Below are 17,474 nucleotides of genomic sequence, written 5' to 3'. Positions count from 1 at the left end.
GAATCGATTATTCTAAGCCCAGACATGAAACTCTTCAACCATACACCATGTGAGGTAGCCTCAAAACAAGACACGAACTCGGCCTCCATAGAGGAAGTAGCAGTCAAGGTCTGCTTCGCACTTCTCCAAGATATAGCTCCACTAGCAAGCATAAAAAGGTAACTAGATGTTAATTTTCGTGAATCAACATAGCCAGCAAAGTCTGCATCTGAGTAGCCAACCTCTTCCAGATTGTCAGTCCGTCTGTACATAAGCATGTAATCTTTGGTCCCCTGAAAGTACCTCATCACTTTCTTTGCAGTTCGCCAGTGGTCCACGCCTAGATTACTCTGATATCTCCCTAGCATTCCAACATCAAATGTAATGTCAGGTCTGGTACAGACCTGAGCATACATTAGGCTTCTAATGGCTGAAGCATATGGAATGTTTTTCATCTGTTCCTGCTCGAGCTCATTTTTGGGACATTGAGTTAGGCTAAACTTGTCATCCTTCACAATGGGTGCTACACTAGGCGAACAGTCCTTCATCCAAAATCTCTCTAAAACTTTGTCAATATAGGTCTCTTGAGACAAACCTAAAATGCCTTGAGATCCTTTCCTATGGATCTTAATGCCAATGACATAAGATGCCTCATCCATATCCTTCATATCAAAGTTCTTTGAGAGGAATTGTTTCAATCATGTAGCAAACCCTCATCGTTGGTTGCAAATAAAATATCATCTACATATAGAACAAGGAAACAAATCTTGCTCCCATTAACCTTCTGGTATATACAATGATCCATTACGTTCTCTTCAAAACCAAATGAAGTGATGACGTCATGGAGTTTCAAATATCATTAACGGGAAGCTTATTTTAATCCATATGTGGATTTATTAAGCTTACAGATCAGGTGCTCACCACCACTAGTGAAGAATCCTTCAGGTTGTTTCATGTAAACCTCTTCCTCTAGATCATCATTAAGGAACGCTGTTTTCACATCCATTTCGTGCAAGTCTAAATAAAAATGGGCAACCAATGCCATAATTACTAGAAGGGAACCTTTGAGAGAAATTGTTTCACTCATGTCGCAAACCCTTATCGTTGGTTGCAAATAAAATATCATCCACATATAGAACAAGGAAACAAATCTTGCTCCCATTAACCTTCTGGTATATACAATGATCCATGACGTTCTCTTCAAAACCAAACGAAGTGATGACGTCATGGAATTTCAAATACCATTGCCGGGAAGCTTGTTTTAATCCATATATGGATTTATTAAGCTTACAAACCAGGTGCCCACCACCACTAGAGAAGATTCCTTCAGGTTGTTTCATGTAAACCTCTTCCTCTAGATCATCATTAAGGAACGCTATTTTCACATCCATTTCATGCAAGTCTAAATCAAAATGGGCAACCAATGCCATAATTACTCGAAGGGAATCTTTCTTAGATACATGAGAGAATGTCTCTGTGTAATTGATTCCTTCCCTTTGAGTGAATCCTTTGGCAACGAGTTTTGCTTTATGTCTCTCAATATTGCCTAGTGAGTCTTTCTTTGTTTTGAAAATCCATTTACATCCAATGACTTTTAGACCATCAGACAACTTGACGAGATCCTAGACTTTGTTTGATGCCATCAAATCCATCTCATCTTTCATGACATTGTACCATAAACTTGATTCTTTACAATTCATGGCTTGTGAAAACGTTTCAGTATCATTTTCAACTCCAATATTGAAGTCAGACTCTTGTAGACACACAACATTGTCACTAGGAATCGACGATTTCCTTATTCTAGTTGATCTTCTTAATGCTGCATCAATATTCTCCTGAGGAGTAGGATCATTTTGTTCAACAGACTGTTCAACAGCTTCAAGCATCTGTTGAACTTCAACATCTACTGGATTAGGCTCAATAGCTTGTGGAACTTCATGGACTGATCCTTCATTATGCATTTGTACTTGAGGTGTATTGTTAACAACAATACTCAGTCCATTGCTTGAAGTGGCACACTGAGCATCTGAATGATCTTTCTCAGGACAAATGCCCTGGGATTGATCTCTCCTACTAATCAAGTCATTTTCAAGCAATTTTGCATTTTTTGATTCCACAAACCTAGTGCTATGAGATGGACAATAAAATCTATATCCCTTAGACCTTTCGGCATATCCAACGAAATACCCATTTATGGTCCTTGGGTCCAATTTCTTTTCTTGTGGATTGTAGACTCTCACTTTAGATGGGCATCCCCAAACACGTACATGTCACAAACTCGGTTTCCAACCCTTGAATAACTCAAAAGGTGTCTTTGGGACTACCTTGGTTGGAACTCGATTTAATATGTACGTAGCTGTCTTAAGAGCTTCAATCCATAAAGATTGAGGAAGCTTGGAGCTAGCAAGCATGCTTCGCACCATGTCCAATAATGTTCGGTTTCTCCTTTCTACTACTCCATTTTGGTCCGGAGAACTAGGCAAATTGTATTGGGCAACAATCCCATTCTCTCGAAGAAACCTTGCAAATGGACCAGTCGCTTGTCCACTCTCAGTGTATCTACCATAGTATTCTCCACCTCTATCGGATCTCACGATCTTAATTTGTTTATCACGTTGTTTCTCTAATTCAGCTTTAAATACCTTAAAAGCATCTAGTGCTTCAGTTTTACTGTTAAGCGAGTAGAGGTACATGTATCGTGAGTAATCATCTATGAAAGAGATGAAGTATTTATCATGGTATGCTTCCATGGCTGGACTACAAATATCTGTGTGTATGATTTCCAATAAATCAGAGCTTCTCTTGTCACCCTTTTTCGACTTATTAGCCTGCTTTCCTTTAATGTAGTTTATACAAGTTTCAAAGTCTGTAAAATCTAGAGTACTAAGTACCCCATCATTCACCAACTTTTTAATTCTATCAATGGAGATGTGTCCCAATCTCCGACGCCACAACATAGAAGACTCTTCATTCACAACACATCGTTTAGTACTAATATTTTCATGAACGTGCATGGTAGTATGGTTGTCATCGTTTTGCAAATTAATAAGAAAAAAACCATCAGACAAAGTACCAGATCCAATAACATCATATTTATAAAATAAATTAAATCCAGAGTCTGAAAAGTTAAAGGAATAACCAACTGATACAAGTCTGGAAATTGAAATCAAATTCCTAGAATAATTGGGAATATAAAAGGTCTTTTCTAAATTTAAAATAAAACCACTACTTAAAACCAATCTGCACGTGCCAATGGCCTCCACATGCGAAGGCATCTTGTTTCCTAAATAGATGCTACGCTCACTTCCCACTAGTTTTCACAGGTTTCGCAAGTCCTGCAATGAATTGGTCACATGGATCGTAGAACCAGAATCAATCCACCATGTGTTATGATTAATATCAATCATATTGGATTCATAACAAACAAGTGAGAGTTGAATACCTTTTTTGTCAAGCCACTTCATGAACTTGGAGCATTGCTTCTTAAGCTGCCCCTTCTTCTTGCAAAAGAAGCACACAATCTCCTTCTTAATGTTCTTTTGAGGATGGATTTTTCCCTTCCCCTTGTCCTTGGCCTGATCTTTCTTCTTCTTTCCTGGAGTTGTCAAATATACATTTTTCTTCTTACCTTCCTCCTTAAGTAGTCCGCCCTCTTCTTGAACACACATGGTCAGCAACTCATTAATAGACCATTTATCTTTATGTGTGTTATTGGAGATCTTGAACGAGCCATATTGTTGAGGCAAAGTGCAAACGATAAAGTGAACCAGGAATGATTCAAACATCTCAACTTTCAATGCCTTGAGTTAGGCTGCTATATCACTCATGCACATGATATGACCACGCACACCCTTAATGCCAGTGAGCTTCAAGGATGAAAACTGCATAATGAGGGTTCTGGCCATCGCTTTATCTGAAGTGACAAATTGTTCGTCAACGACCTTAAGCAAATCTTGGACTTTGTCATACTGCTTGACGGAGCCCCTAATACCAGCAGATATTTTCATCTTTATGAATATAACGGAGAGGCGATTAGATCGCTCCCACTTTTCATAAAGTTGAACTTCCTCTAGAGTGCTAGTAGCAGTTACTGTAGGGGGCTCACCTTCCTTATGGCGTAATCAATGTCCATCCATCCCAAGTGAAGGAAAACTCTTTCCTTCCAGACCTTATAATTGTCCCCTTTTAGCTCAGGAACATCACATTTCATATCAGAGAAATTAACAGGTTGACTTGTTGCAATAAATCAAACATTCATGCTCGTGTTACAAATTTGACGCTAAAATAACATATGACATGTTTTTCCAATGTAAAAACATGCAAAACATGAATCTTGTGACATAAACTTGCCTGTGGGCTAAAGTTCTAATTCAATTAGATTCATCTTAACTTCACAATAAAACTATCAAATTATGTTCCATTTTCTAATTTCTGTGGGCAAATTAGAAAATATAGTTTGATATTTTATCCTAATTAATCACACATAATACGATAATATATAAAATTTACCATATCAAGTATGATTACTCACAATTAATGTTTATTCTCCAAATGTGATCCCAAATGAACCTTAATATATAATTTCAATTAATTAAAGATGCCGTGGCTATTCCTTAATTAATTAAAACTATATGGATCACCAAACATTGAGTAAATTCTTAGACTCAAACTATTGCTAAACCATAAGCAATACAATCGGACACTAATGTACTAATATTATTCAACTTAAATATTGCATGAATAAAATAATAAACTAGCAAATAAATATCCACATTAAATTCATAAAGAACATTTTATTAGAATTAATTCTAATGTGTAAAAATTGTTTAACCTAATAATGTATGCATAATAAACTACAAAATTTATACATACAAAAAAAATAAAAAATAAAAATAATAAATAAATAAGTTCAGGACATGTGAAAACAAACCACCAAATAATTCTTATTAATTTCTAGCACATGGGTCTACAAAATGATACAATTTCAAAAATTTCAGCTGGTACATGTGCAGGTCCAAATTTTATTAAACTAATAATAATATTAAACAATCTAGTTGGCAGCCTTATATTCCATTTCATGCAAGTTGGCAACCTTTATACAATTTCATGCAAGTTGGCAGCTTTATTCCAGGCACGTGGGCCTCCGGCTAGAAACTAATGGTTAAAACAAAACCATTCTTGTACATTGTAATAAGTAAAAGACAAGGAAGCCAATATATATGTTTTCTTCAACTTCCTGCCGGGTCGAAACGACTCGGTTCCAACCCAAATGAAAAACTTGGTCATATCTCATGATTCAGACCACCAAATTTTGCAAATTTTATATCAAAATTCTTAGAAATCAATTTCTTAATGATTTCTAATCTCAGTTTCCATAAAAACGACCAAATCGAAAAGCATGTTTTTTAACAGAGAGTGTGCAGGTTAAGAACAAACAAGGCAGAGACAAAACGAAAGCTCTGATACCAAATGTAAAGTCTACTTAAGCGATCTAAACATGCTTTAATCAACAAAATAGTATTTAGATCAATGCGGAATAAATTGGATCGAAAAACATACCTCCCACCATTGTCGTTGTTCACACACTTTCTCAAACTTGTAGGTGGTGTTTAACTTCGGGTTAAGGCTCTTCTAAGCCCACTTTCTCACTGCTTAGATGATGTATACAGACTGAACGTGAAAATGAGATTAGAGACCTTCCGAATGGATCTCAACGCCTTTAAAATGCTCTTCCCATCACAGAGTGGTTATGTACGTCCTCAGATTATGGGTGGTTATCAAACATGATTTTAAAAGGTTAACTATTTTCATAGTGGGACATGGGATATGTGGACCACTCTTAAGTTGGTTAAAATCCAACAAAACCACAACAGAACATTGACAACACCACCACAAAATCGCTACATAACCACCATAAACCACTGCAAAACAACATAAAATCATTGCGGATTCGCCAATGCCATAGCACACAGATCAGTTACGCTCCAAGTGCTGCTATAGTCAGAACAGCTACCACCACCTCAAAATCTACCATAAACTAACCAACAGCAATCACAGGGAATGGAGAACCTCCATCCCCATCCCCATCTCCATCTCCACCACACTACAACCACCACCCAACAACAAAATCCCTAAACTCGCTGCTGCCACCACCACCACCTCAAATGCACTAAGAACAGAGAATAGACTGGAGGCCTTGGGAATGGGTGCCATCACATCGAAGTAGAGGCATTGAAGAAGCGACTGTTGGAAATGGAAGCATTGGAGTTATCAGAGAAGTGGCTGTTTACAGTAGGTCGTAACGATGTTGCTTAGATCGTCGCCTGCGGTGCGAAGCGACGTCGTGAGCAAAGAAGAAGTGGCACTCACAACGATGGGATGCCTGTGAGCAATGAAAAGAAAAAAATGGTGGAGAGAGTCGTTGCCATAGGTGTATTATGAAGAAGAAAAAAATGTAGAGAGGAAGAGAAGTCATCGGTGATAAAGATACGAATGGGAATTAATTTAGGGTTTGGATAGTGGATGTGGGACGATTTTAGAATAATATTATATATATATATAAAATTAAATTAATACATGATCTGTGAACAAGTAAATTTCACACCTGTTGGCATGTAATTTCCACCTGATGATATGCCGTCTGTCTAGGGACTCGGGCCTATTGGGTCTTCACTCTAGACCCTCCGACATGGGCTGATATTATTGTTGGGTGAGGCTTAACTTGGCCCAAATCCAGTCTCCTGATATCCAGATAAAGGTCAGGACGGTGGACGACTGCATAATGATTGTAACACTACTTTTTGTAGTTCCCGACGTCAAAGTGCAAGACAAATAATATCCTCCTGAATTATGACACACACTTTATCATTTACATTTGCAACGGATTGATTATAGCATTTGAATTTGTAAAACTGACCAAAACAATGGATTCCAATGGAGCAAACTAAGATAAAAGATCATAGATAGTATTTTTTTTTAAATGATTATTAGCATTTCAAATGAAAAAAAGAAAAAAGAAAAAGATTCTCTATTCAACTCATCTTTTGTTTCTTAATAAAGCAGCTTCAAAATTCTAAAATTCAGTGTCCCAATGATAGAAAAGGTCATAGCCGCCTTTAATTTGAAAATGCACAAGAGGACCGCTTTTTGACAACTTATTGCAAGAGGCTGTGGTTCTTGATAATCAAAGTTTATTTAATTAATTGTTCTAAATTGAATTATCTAGTTCTCTTCATCATAAAAATCATCACTCTTGTCTTTTATTTGAACTGGCTCGACTTATGTTTGCTTAACGATCAAAACGAACAGAGGATGACAGTTAATTTACTACGACATCGTCCTTTATGCAAAAGCTCGATCGATACAGGGTAGCTAAAACAATTGAGACTATTTTGTAACATTTTTTCAAGGCAAATTATGTAGCAGCATAATATCAGTACTACAATTAAGTGTGAAGTCTCAGTTAATTGAGTCAAATAACCGAAAGCACAAAATATTTGGCTGTATTTAGTCTTTCATAAATGTCAAAGTTGATCAAGGAATAGATCAGCGTAATCATCTAGACGTCTGCTGCTTTATTCTTGTCAACATATACAAAAGCCCCATATAAAATCATCTACCTTCATCACACAACTCACACGCTCTCTCCCCCTCTCACTCACAGTCTCACACAAGTGAGCCAAGGGGTTCAGAGTAAGGGTAGACCAGGCGAGCAACCAGCTTTATGTGGTCTGCTATCAGATAGCTCAAACCTTTCTTAAGGTCGTCGTTATCGAATTGTTGTTGACTTTCATCGTTCATTGTTCTACGTTTTGGTGTCCTAGGACCTCTCTCACATATAAACAGATAATCATGGGATTAGAGTGTGAATCAGAGAGAAGTTTCAGGTCATATAAGTTTCGACTTCCGAAGTTGTCTGCACGAGTCATGCAGTCACCGGAGCATCCTGGGGCAGAGACACCACCACTGCAGACTTTAGCATCGGTGCCATTCAAATGGGAGGAGGAGCCCGGAAAACCTCGGCCCTGCTCGATTCTCTTCTCCCCGTCCAGCCCCATTGACACTATAGAACCCAAGTTCTTAGAGCTCCCTCCTAGGCTATACATGGAATCCACCCCCAAAATTACCAAAACACCCTCTCCCATCACAGTCTTGGATGGACCCTATGTGGCCAGTAGACCGAAGTTTTCTTCTCTTAGATTCTTTAGGGAGCGCCAAGATTCCTTTGACAGTACCAGTAGCACAAGTCCTGAGAGAGACGAACTTGATACCATGGTTCTTGGCAAGAAAGAGCACAAAGGAAGAGGCTTTTTTGGTACTTGGGGTCAAAGGAAGGGTGGAAAAAGAGAAGTTGATGAGAGTGCAAGGGTGCAAAAGGGAAATATGAGAAGAAATGGAAGTTTTTCCAGTGTCCATCAAGCAAAATCTCACCTCTGGGTATGTTCTTTACCATTGTCCAGTTTCTTCATGGTATAAATCCAAAGTAGCAGCACATAGGCACAATATTCAGTAATTAATTCTATAAGTTTTCATTTATTTAATTATATGTAATTTCCATTATTCTAATTCAGTGGCAGTAAGGTTGGAATCATCTGAGCATAGAATATCAATCATAAGAGTATTCATGGCTCCTACAAAACAAAAAGAAGGAATTTTAAGACGTTAAAAATGACCAGCCCGCCCATACCTTTAATAGCATGTAGGACCAGATGGTATAGAGAAAGAAAATTAAGTAAATATTTTCTTTATTATATAATCGAGTTCATTGATCCACCTTTTTAATTAAAATAATTTCTTCTTCTACTTTCAGGCTGCTATATATGAAGGTTTCAAGCAAGTTATACCATGGAAGAGCAGAAAACCAAAGAAAGAAGGGCTCAACGTTTGAGTCTTATGAATTTGGAGTGATATGGAGTTCCTATTTCGTGAGGTGTGCTATGATTGATAGTCTCACTTGTTACAATAAGAAATCTTCAGGCATTTTGATTTTTTTTGTATAGTTAGAAAGATACGAAAAATACATACTAATAGTAAGACTAATAATTACAATATGCTGAATATGAAAATTGAAGTCTTGAATATGTTTTCAGAGTGGTAATGGACTTCTTGGATTGAAACGTCAGGGAGTTCAAGTGCTACAAAAATGAAAGGTTCGAAGTGATGAGGTCATCACCCTGTTCGGCCATATTATTTTGCTTTGGACTATTTTACTTGTGCTTTCTATTGGGTTTATATTATGGGTCGGCCCAAGACCTTTTTTTTTGGTTTACTTTAGGTTTGTTTATTTGGCTGTTTATATGTTGTAATTGAACGAGCAAGACTTGGGACTATTTTTCTTGTGCTTTCTATTGGGATTGTATTATGGGTTGGCCCAAGCCCTTTTTTGTTTACTTTAAGTTTGTTTATTTGGCTATTTATATGTTGTTATTGAACGAGCAAGACTTAGTTGATGAGTTGAAGAATATGAAAATACTTGGTTTGTTGGCTAGGGCTTCTGTCATGGGTTGGACACTTTAGTTTATTTTATTTAAGTGGACTTGTATTAGTGGGCTAGCCCAGTCTCATTAGGGTTGTTGTTTGGGTCTATATGTAGTTGTATGTGTGCATTTGGAGGGGGGTCGACTGTTGAGTTGATCGTGGTGGTTTGCTGCCGTCTACCTCCTCTCTTCCTCTTCTATGGTTCTTCCGGTTCTTCTTCTTCTTCTTCTCTATTTTCTGCATTTCTCTCCTCTCTAGTAAGCTCTTTTCTTGCTTCTCCTCTTCTTCTCCGTTTCTCCAGCTTTCTTCTTCTTCGTTCTTCTGCTCTCTTCTTCTACTCTTAGTCTATTCTTCACTCCCCTTCCCTGTAGGTCTATTTCTATATCTGTTATATTTGTCTTTTAATTACAATCCATTGTAATCAACTGCATTGCAATTGAATCATCAGTTAATGGAATGAATGGCTGATTTTGAATTGGAAATTAACTGATTATTGTTAGTAATTTCAGTTTATGTTCTCACTTTGAGCAATTACAACATATATTCTGTATCTTGTGTCTCTACTGCTGGTTATCTTGTGTTTATTGCTGCTGGTTATTGGTTGAATATTATTGCAATTGAACTCCCCTGGTTATTGATTATTGGTTGCTTATTGGTTATTGGTTGAGTTTTGGTGGAAGTTGAAGCCCAACCATAACAAATGGTATCAGAGCAGCTACAATCCTTGGGTGTCTCTCGATTGGATGGCATAATGGAAGAAATTAATAGGAAGCATGATCTACAAATTTCAATGATGACTGAATTTATTGAGCGTAAATCAGCCTCCAAAGAGGAACAATAGGAGGAATTGGAAGAGGAGAGTATTATCCCACCAAATGATGGTACATCTGAAGCAGTTTCTGTTGAATTTATTAATGGTCCGCAATCTAGTTCCGGTGAAAGTGGCCACAAGTTATTGAGGTATGCAATTCAGAGGTTGGGCAGGAACATATGCATTTTCTATCTGCTAATTTACCAAGAATGGATAATCCAATTGAAGATTTCAAAGATCATGAATATATTTAGTCGAAGCTTCCTTTGGACCCTAGCTCTTCTGAAATAGCAAGATCCATAGAAGCTGTTGATGAATGTACTAGTGCAGAGGAGTATTCAAGTGCCCATTCAGTTAAGCCAGCAAGGAGTATGCCTAGACTTTCTGTAGCTTCGATCCATTTTAGTGTTGTGGAAGATAATCTTGAAATTGTAACTGACTCTCCCACATCTAGGTTATTGAATCCCAGCTTACGAAAGATTTTAAAAGAAATCGAGAAGGGTACTGTAAAGCAGATACACGAACTTTTTGACCTTAGCTGTGGAACATCTACAGGCANAGTTGAAGAATATGAAAATACTTGGTTTGTTGGCTAGGGCTTCTGTCATGGGTTGGACACTTTAGTTTATTTTATTTAAGTGGGCTTGTATTAGTGGGCTAGCCCAGTCTCATTTGGGTTGTTGTTTGGGTCTATATGTAGTTGTATGTGTGCATTTGGAGGGGGGTCGACTGTTGAGTTGATCGTGGTGGTTTGCTGCCGTCTACCTCCTCTCTTCCTCTTCTATGGTTCTTCCGGTTCTTCTTCTTCTTCTTCTCTATTTTCTGCATTTCTCTCCTCTCTAGTAAGCTCTTTTCTTGCTTCTCCTCTTCTTCTCCGTTTCTCCAGCTTTCTTCTTCTTCGTTCTTCTGCTCTCTTCTTCTACTCTTAGTCTATTCTTCACTCCCCTTCCCTGTAGGTCTATTTCTATATCTGTTATATTTGTCTTTTAATTACAATCCATTGTAATCAACTGCATTGCAATTGAATCATCAGTTAATGGAATGAATGGCTGATTTTGAATTGGAAATTAACTGATTATTGTTAGTAATTTCAGTTTATGTTCTCACTTTGAGCAATTACAACATATATTCTGTATCTTGTGTCTCTGCTGCTGGTTATCTTGTGTTTATTGCTGCTGGTTATTGGTTGAATATTATTGCAATTGAACTCCCCTGGTTATTGATTATTGGTTGCTTATTGGTTATTGGTTGAGTTTTGGTGGAAGTTGAAGCCCAACCATAACAAATGGTATCAGAGCAGCTACAATCCTTGGGTGTCTCTCGATTGGATGGCATAATGGAAGAAATTAATAGGAAGCATGATCTACAAATTTCAATGATGACTGAATTTATTGAGCGTAAATCAGCCTCCAAAGAGGAACAATAGGAGGAATTGGAAGAGGAGAGTATTATCCCACCAAATGATGGTACATCTGAAGCAGTTTCTGTTGAATTTATTAATGGTCCGCAATCTAGTTCCGGTGAAAGTGGCCACAAGTTATTGAGGTATGCAATTCAGAGGTTGGGCAGGAACATATGCATTTTCTATCTGCTAATTTACCAAGAATGGATAATCCAATTGAAGATTTCAAAGATCATGAATATATTTAGTCGAAGCTTCCTTTGGACCCTAGCTCTTCTGAAATAGCAAGATCCATAGAAGCTGTTGATGAATGTACTAGTGCAGAGGAGTATTCAAGTGCCCATTCAGTTAAGCCAGCAAGGAGTATGCCTAGACTTTCTGTAGCTTCGATCCATTTTAGTGTTGTGGAAGATAATCTTGAAATTGTAACTGATTCTCCCACATCTAGGTTATTGAATCCCAGCTTACAAAAGATTTTAAAAGAAATCGAGAAGGGTACTGTAAAGCAGATACACGAACTTTTTGACCTTAGCTGTGGAACATCTACAGGCAGAATGTTTACTGTTGCTCTTGGAATCAAACTGATATCCTTGGAAAAATGTGAAGAAACATACAAAAAACTAGGAAAATTGATCTTTGCTGAACCTATACCTAAGGGCGATGAAGCAGCAAGTTGGAGAGAAAAGTTGGATAAGCTCTATAAAAGCTCATCACAGAGTTTTAGTGTTGATGTGCACAGATCTAAACACAGTGCAGATCAGTTTGAAAGACTGCTGGGGAAAATTTGTGCTGATAAGGATGGAGATCTCCTCATAGAATCTTCATACAACTTATTGTTTGGGAAATTGGATTTGAGATGCCTTTTTGAGGAGTACTTTGAAGAAGCGAGGCATTTTAGCATCAAGATTAGGCTGAAGCCAGTAGATGATGTGCATGTTGATTTGGTTGCTGCTGTTGCTGGTTACTAAGCAAGATGGGAAGTTTGACTGCTGGGGTGGAATATGAACCAAAATTTGGAAGCAAAGATGGAACAAAATACAAAAAGCTGGTAAATTGGAGTTGTACTATTGCTTATGGATTAGGATCAGGGAGTCCATTGAGCCCATCCTTCAATTTTGGACTTGAACTTGCTAAAAATTCACAATTCATTGCTTCTTTTTATCAACACGTGGTGATTCGAGGACGATTGAAAAATCCACGTAAAGAGAATGAAATAGTTGGAATCACTATTCACGTTGACTTTGGTTTTGAGTTACAGACAAGCATTGACGATGAAAAATCATCAAATAATATTCAAGAGCGCACTTTTCAATTTGCTGCATCTTGGCAAGCCAATAATAATTTCTTACTGAAGGGTGAAAAGAGTGATGCGGGTCATGTCAACCAGGAATATGCCACATTGTACTACTTGCTTAATCCAAAGGTGGTGAAAAGAATGAGGCGGTGCTAACTTCATCTAAAGAAAACATCCTGACTTTGAACCTTGAAGACAAGGTTAATTTAAGGAGAAGGGATGTCATGGGTTGGACCCTTTAGTTTATTTTATTTAAGTGGGCTAGCCTAGTCTCATTAGGGTTGTTGTTTGGGTCTATATGTAGTTGTATGTGTGCATTTGGAGGGGGGTCGAATGTTGAATTGATTGTGGTGGTTTGCTGCCGTCTACCTCCTCTCTTCCTCTTCTATGGTTCTTTCGGTTCTTCTTCTTCTTCTTCTCTATTTTCTGCATTTCTCTCCCCTTTGGTAAGCTCTTTTCCTGCTTCATCTCTTCCTCTCCGTTTCTCCAGCTTTCTTCTTCTCCGTTCTTCTGCTTTCTTCTTCTACCCTTAGTCTATTCTTCACTTCCCTTCCCAGCAGGTCTATTTCTATATCTGTTAAACTTGTCTTTTAATTACAATCCATTGTAATCAACTGAACTACATTGTAATTGAATCATCAATTAATGGAATGAATGGCTGATTTTGGATTGGAAATTAACTGATTATTGTTAGTAATTTCAGTTTATGTTCTCACTTTGAGCAATTACAAAATATATTCTGTATCTTGTGTCTCTGCTGCTGGTTATCTTGTGTTTATTACTGCTGGTTATTGGTTGAATATTACTGCAATTGAACTCCCCTGGTTATTGATTATTGGTTATTGGTTGAGTTTTGGTGGAAGCTGAAGCCCAACCATAACAGCTTCCCCCTTCCTCCCCTTCTCTTTGATTTCTCTTTCTCCGATCTTCTCCATTCCTTCTATCATTGCTTCTTCTCTTCTTCTTTTGCTATTTTCTGCATCCTCTTCTCTTCTTCTCACTGGAATTCTTCCTCTGCTGTTTTTTGTCTATGATTTAATTCTAGATTGATTGCTTGAATTTGATTCTCCATCAAAGTATACTTCACTCTCCTAATTAAGCAAGTTTGTCAAACAAAGCTGGCTTTGCACTCTACGTTCTCTATATATTATTGGGTTCTGTATATCAATAATATTACCACCATTAAATCAAATCCGTTGCTACAAAACCCACTCCTGTCATCTTTCCAAAACTTGATTTCCTTCATTAAACGCTGTTCAACCAAGCTTATTACATCCGATCATCATCCACCACCACGTCTGCTACCCCAATTGTCAGTCTCTCCAACAACTTCACCAAAAGGTTTGTTTAAAATCAACCCACTATCCTCCACCTCCAAAAACTCCGCCAACATGAACCACCAACTATAACCTCGCCAAATATTTCTAGTAAACCACAACAACCCAACCGCTCCTGCAATTGTGCACAACCAACAAATCCAACCAAAAAAAAAATTGATTCAAACCGCCACCACAATCACCTTCGCTTGCTGCAACCGCCGTCTTCTTCACCAACCAAAGAGACGACATCAAATCACTGTTCAATCCTAGCTACCACATAATCGACATGTTTATTCTCAAAGCCCATCCCGTGCATACACCAACCCATCTCGCGTCACTACCTAACCAATACAACCTTTGAAAGCCTCCACCCAACAATAATCATCGCCAATCAAGCATCCAAAAGCCAATCGACACTGATTTTCACATAAATTCGGCAACCCCGTATCTCCGGACACAATCGACCTCATGGTGTTGGACCTCTAGTTTAATCTATGCCCTTAGTTTGTGATTTGGGCTCAGAAGGGAAAAGAAAAATAAAAAATAAGAAAAATTATTTCTAGCATTATTTTCCATGTACCTCTTTTTATCTTATTTCTCGGCTTAGTTACTTCAGCGAACAAAAATGGTAGTTACTGTTTATTTATTTTCGATTTATATTATTGTTTATTTTAAACTTGCATCGATTACTTCTTTGTGTTGCTGTATTTCTAAGTTTTACCTAAAATTCACTTGACTAAATATCTGGACTTGTTAAATCTCCTGACTTATTATATTTTCACTTTTATCTCACTTATTTTACGTGATTAAGTTGTTGACTAGCATTTGACTCTTGCTTTATTATTTTACGTAGATCAAAAGTACTAGCTTGCCAAATTTGGATTTATTTAATTCCAAAATTTAAAAATAAATAAATACAAAATTGCTCAAATTATTTTTGTCATTGCTTGCACTTTTTGTTCATTAATATTTCCTTGAAGTCATTTAGTTGCTAATACAGTGCATGCGATTGCATAGTGGTCATCTTATCACTTTTAATGTCAGTACCTTAACCATGGATCTCTTACAATTTGATATTCCCAGAAAATAATAGTTTTAACCGTTTTATGATCTACATTAATACATGTTGATAAGTGTGTTTTTACACACTTATTTAGCTCACAAACATGACTTAAACATGGATAAAGTAATTGAATTGTGACTTAATCTCATTAAATTCATGCAATCTAGGTGTTTCTATGAAAAAGATGGAATTCAGAAGAAAAGAGCCGAAAAGGACCAAAACGAAACAAAGCGATAGTTCGGGGACCAAAGGTGCAAACATTGAAAAGTCGAGCTAAAGTGCAGAACTAGAATGAAAATATGCCAAGTATGAGATTGAGGACGATATAAGACGATCGGAGGAAGAAAGAAGTAATATTGGACTGAATTGAAGAAAAGTGAAAGATGAAAGGACTAAATTGCAAATAATCAAAAGATGAGCTGAGCAAGTGATCAATGAATTGATTGACCCAAACATCAATTAGGAGTCAATATTTGATGATGGAACAAATGAAAGAAAGAAAAGAGATCAAGAAAAGAGAAAACGAAGTTCAGGGACCAAAACAGCAAGGTTGAAAGTTACAACCATGCGGCCGCACATAAGGTTGCAGGGATTTCATAGAGGCAGTTCACTTGAACCATGCGGTCGCATGGCTATAAAAATAAAAAAAATAATTCTGAACTTGCGTTTTTAATTGAAACTCTTTCGGGGTTTCGTGAGGACATGATATAAAAGTCCAAATTCATCAGAAATAGGGTAGAACGTTCAGGGAGAAGAAAATTACAACTTTTGGAGGCAAGAAACACGATCTTGAAGCCGATTCCACAAGAATTCAAGCGGGTTTTCAAGGTTTTATTCAAGATTTTAAGAAATTTTCACACGGGTGCTATTCTTTCAATTTATTAATTTCATTTTTTATTCTATAATTATGAATATTCTAGGCTAGGTTTTCAATTTACTAGGTGATCGATGAACCATTTTTTGTTATTTTAATTCCATATTTCATGAATTTAATATAAAGACTCGTTTGGATAATTTGATTGGTTTATATGCATTGATTTTCTTCCGTAATTAGTGGCCAATGATTATGTGAGTGTTGATGATTTATTTCTTACATTCAAGAGAAGTGAAATAGGTTCGATAAGGTGTAAATCAACATAGGGTCCAATAGGGGATAGAGATTTACCCCTATGCTTTATGCAATTCTCTAATTGTTCACAAAATCACATGCATTCTTGTATATTTGCATCATTCATAAAGATATAGGCTGGTGGTGTGCAAGAATAGGTCTAATATACATCGAGAGAATATGTTGGATAGATTTAGGAACAATGAATTGACAAATTTCCATCGGGTCATTGATTTTATGAAATTAGGGTTTTTATAGCTTCAATTGGGGATTTGTGATCCTAGTGACTTTATTTTGATTCATTTCCATAAATTAGCTTTTGAATTTGCATAATTTCATTTACTTGAGTGTTTGAGTCGTTTAATTAGAGAAATTTCGAGATTAGGGTTTCTAATTGAGAAATTAGGGTTTTTAATTGAAATTAGGGCCTTTTGCATTTCGATCATATTTTCACTCAATTAGATTCGGTTAAAGCTAAATTATATAGAATTGAACTACTCAATCTCTGTGGGACGATATTCGGACTTTTAAAAATCCACTTTATTATTTATTACGATCCGTACACTTGCGGTAGTTTTAAATCGAAAGAATTATTTCGTGAACAAGTTTTTGGCGTCGTTGCGGGGATTGAGTATTCGTTTAATTTTATTCAATTTAGCACTAATTCGAACTTTTTATTTATAATTTTATTTTAGTTCATTTTATTTTATTGCTTATTTAATTTTATTACTTAAGTGCATATTTTAGTTATTTAAGTGTTTAAATTGAATTCTCTTGCAGAAGTGCATGCCAAGATCTGATGAAGGAGATCTATTCCCAGCCGATCCAGAGATCGAACGAAGCTTAAGTAGAGGGCAGAGAGAAAACAGAGCAGCGAGAAATCAGATGGAGAATGTACAACACAATCTTGTTATACAGGCCAATGAAAGAGGGGAAGAAGATGAAGGAAACATGCTCGTTGGAGAGTTTATGACCCCTCAAATCATTCAAAGCCAGTCCAACATTGTATATCTACCGTTCG

General features: G+C 36.9%; 2 protein-coding genes across 3 annotated transcripts; both read left to right on the top strand.

Annotated features, from left to right (window-relative positions):
• Window positions 1-7,481: 7,481 nt before the first annotated feature.
• Window positions 7,482-9,422, top strand: LOC111390672 (uncharacterized protein At4g00950-like). 2 transcript variants are annotated; one of them, XM_023015744.1, is made up of 3 exons: window positions 7,483-8,415; window positions 8,789-8,908; window positions 9,069-9,421. In XM_023015744.1, the coding sequence occupies exons 1-2, from the start codon at window positions 7,831-7,833 to the stop codon at window positions 8,864-8,866; spliced, it is 663 nt and encodes a 220-aa protein (XP_022871512.1). In that variant the 5' UTR covers window positions 7,483-7,830; the 3' UTR covers window positions 8,867-8,908; window positions 9,069-9,421. The 2 variants fall into 2 exon arrangements, with proteins under 2 accessions (XP_022871507.1, XP_022871512.1); XM_023015739.1 differs by having other exon boundaries at window positions 7,482-8,415; window positions 8,789-9,422.
• A 309-nt stretch (window positions 9,423-9,731) lies between these two features.
• On the top strand, window positions 9,732-14,568 carry LOC111390682 (phospholipase A I-like). The gene is made up of 2 exons (XM_023015749.1): window positions 9,732-10,822; window positions 12,219-14,568. Exons 1-2 carry the CDS (start codon window positions 10,639-10,641, stop codon window positions 12,635-12,637), a joined length of 603 nt encoding a protein of 200 aa, XP_022871517.1. The 5' UTR covers window positions 9,732-10,638; the 3' UTR covers window positions 12,638-14,568.
• The last annotated feature ends 2,906 nt before the right edge of the window (window positions 14,569-17,474 follow it).

The sequence above is a fragment of the Olea europaea genome, chromosome 3, assembly GCF_002742605.1.
Source record: "Olea europaea var. sylvestris chromosome 3, O_europaea_v1, whole genome shotgun sequence".
Classification (NCBI taxonomy): Eukaryota; Viridiplantae; Streptophyta; class Magnoliopsida; order Lamiales; family Oleaceae; genus Olea; species Olea europaea.
The sequence above is the reverse complement of the archived record's forward strand: the minus strand, read 5'-3'. Positions and strand labels throughout refer to the sequence as shown.

Coding starts and splice junctions, on each gene's coding strand:
- LOC111390682 (XM_023015749.1), top strand. CDS start 10,639: ATGCCTAGACTTTCTGTAGCTTCGATCCATTTTAGTGTTGTGGAAGAT.
- LOC111390672 (XM_023015739.1), top strand. CDS start 7,831: ATGGGATTAGAGTGTGAATCAGAGAGAAGTTTCAGGTCATATAAGTTT. Junction 8,416..8,788: donor AAGCAAAATCTCACCTCTGG/GTATGTTCTTTA, acceptor TTCTACTTTCAG/GCTGCTATATATGAAGGTTT.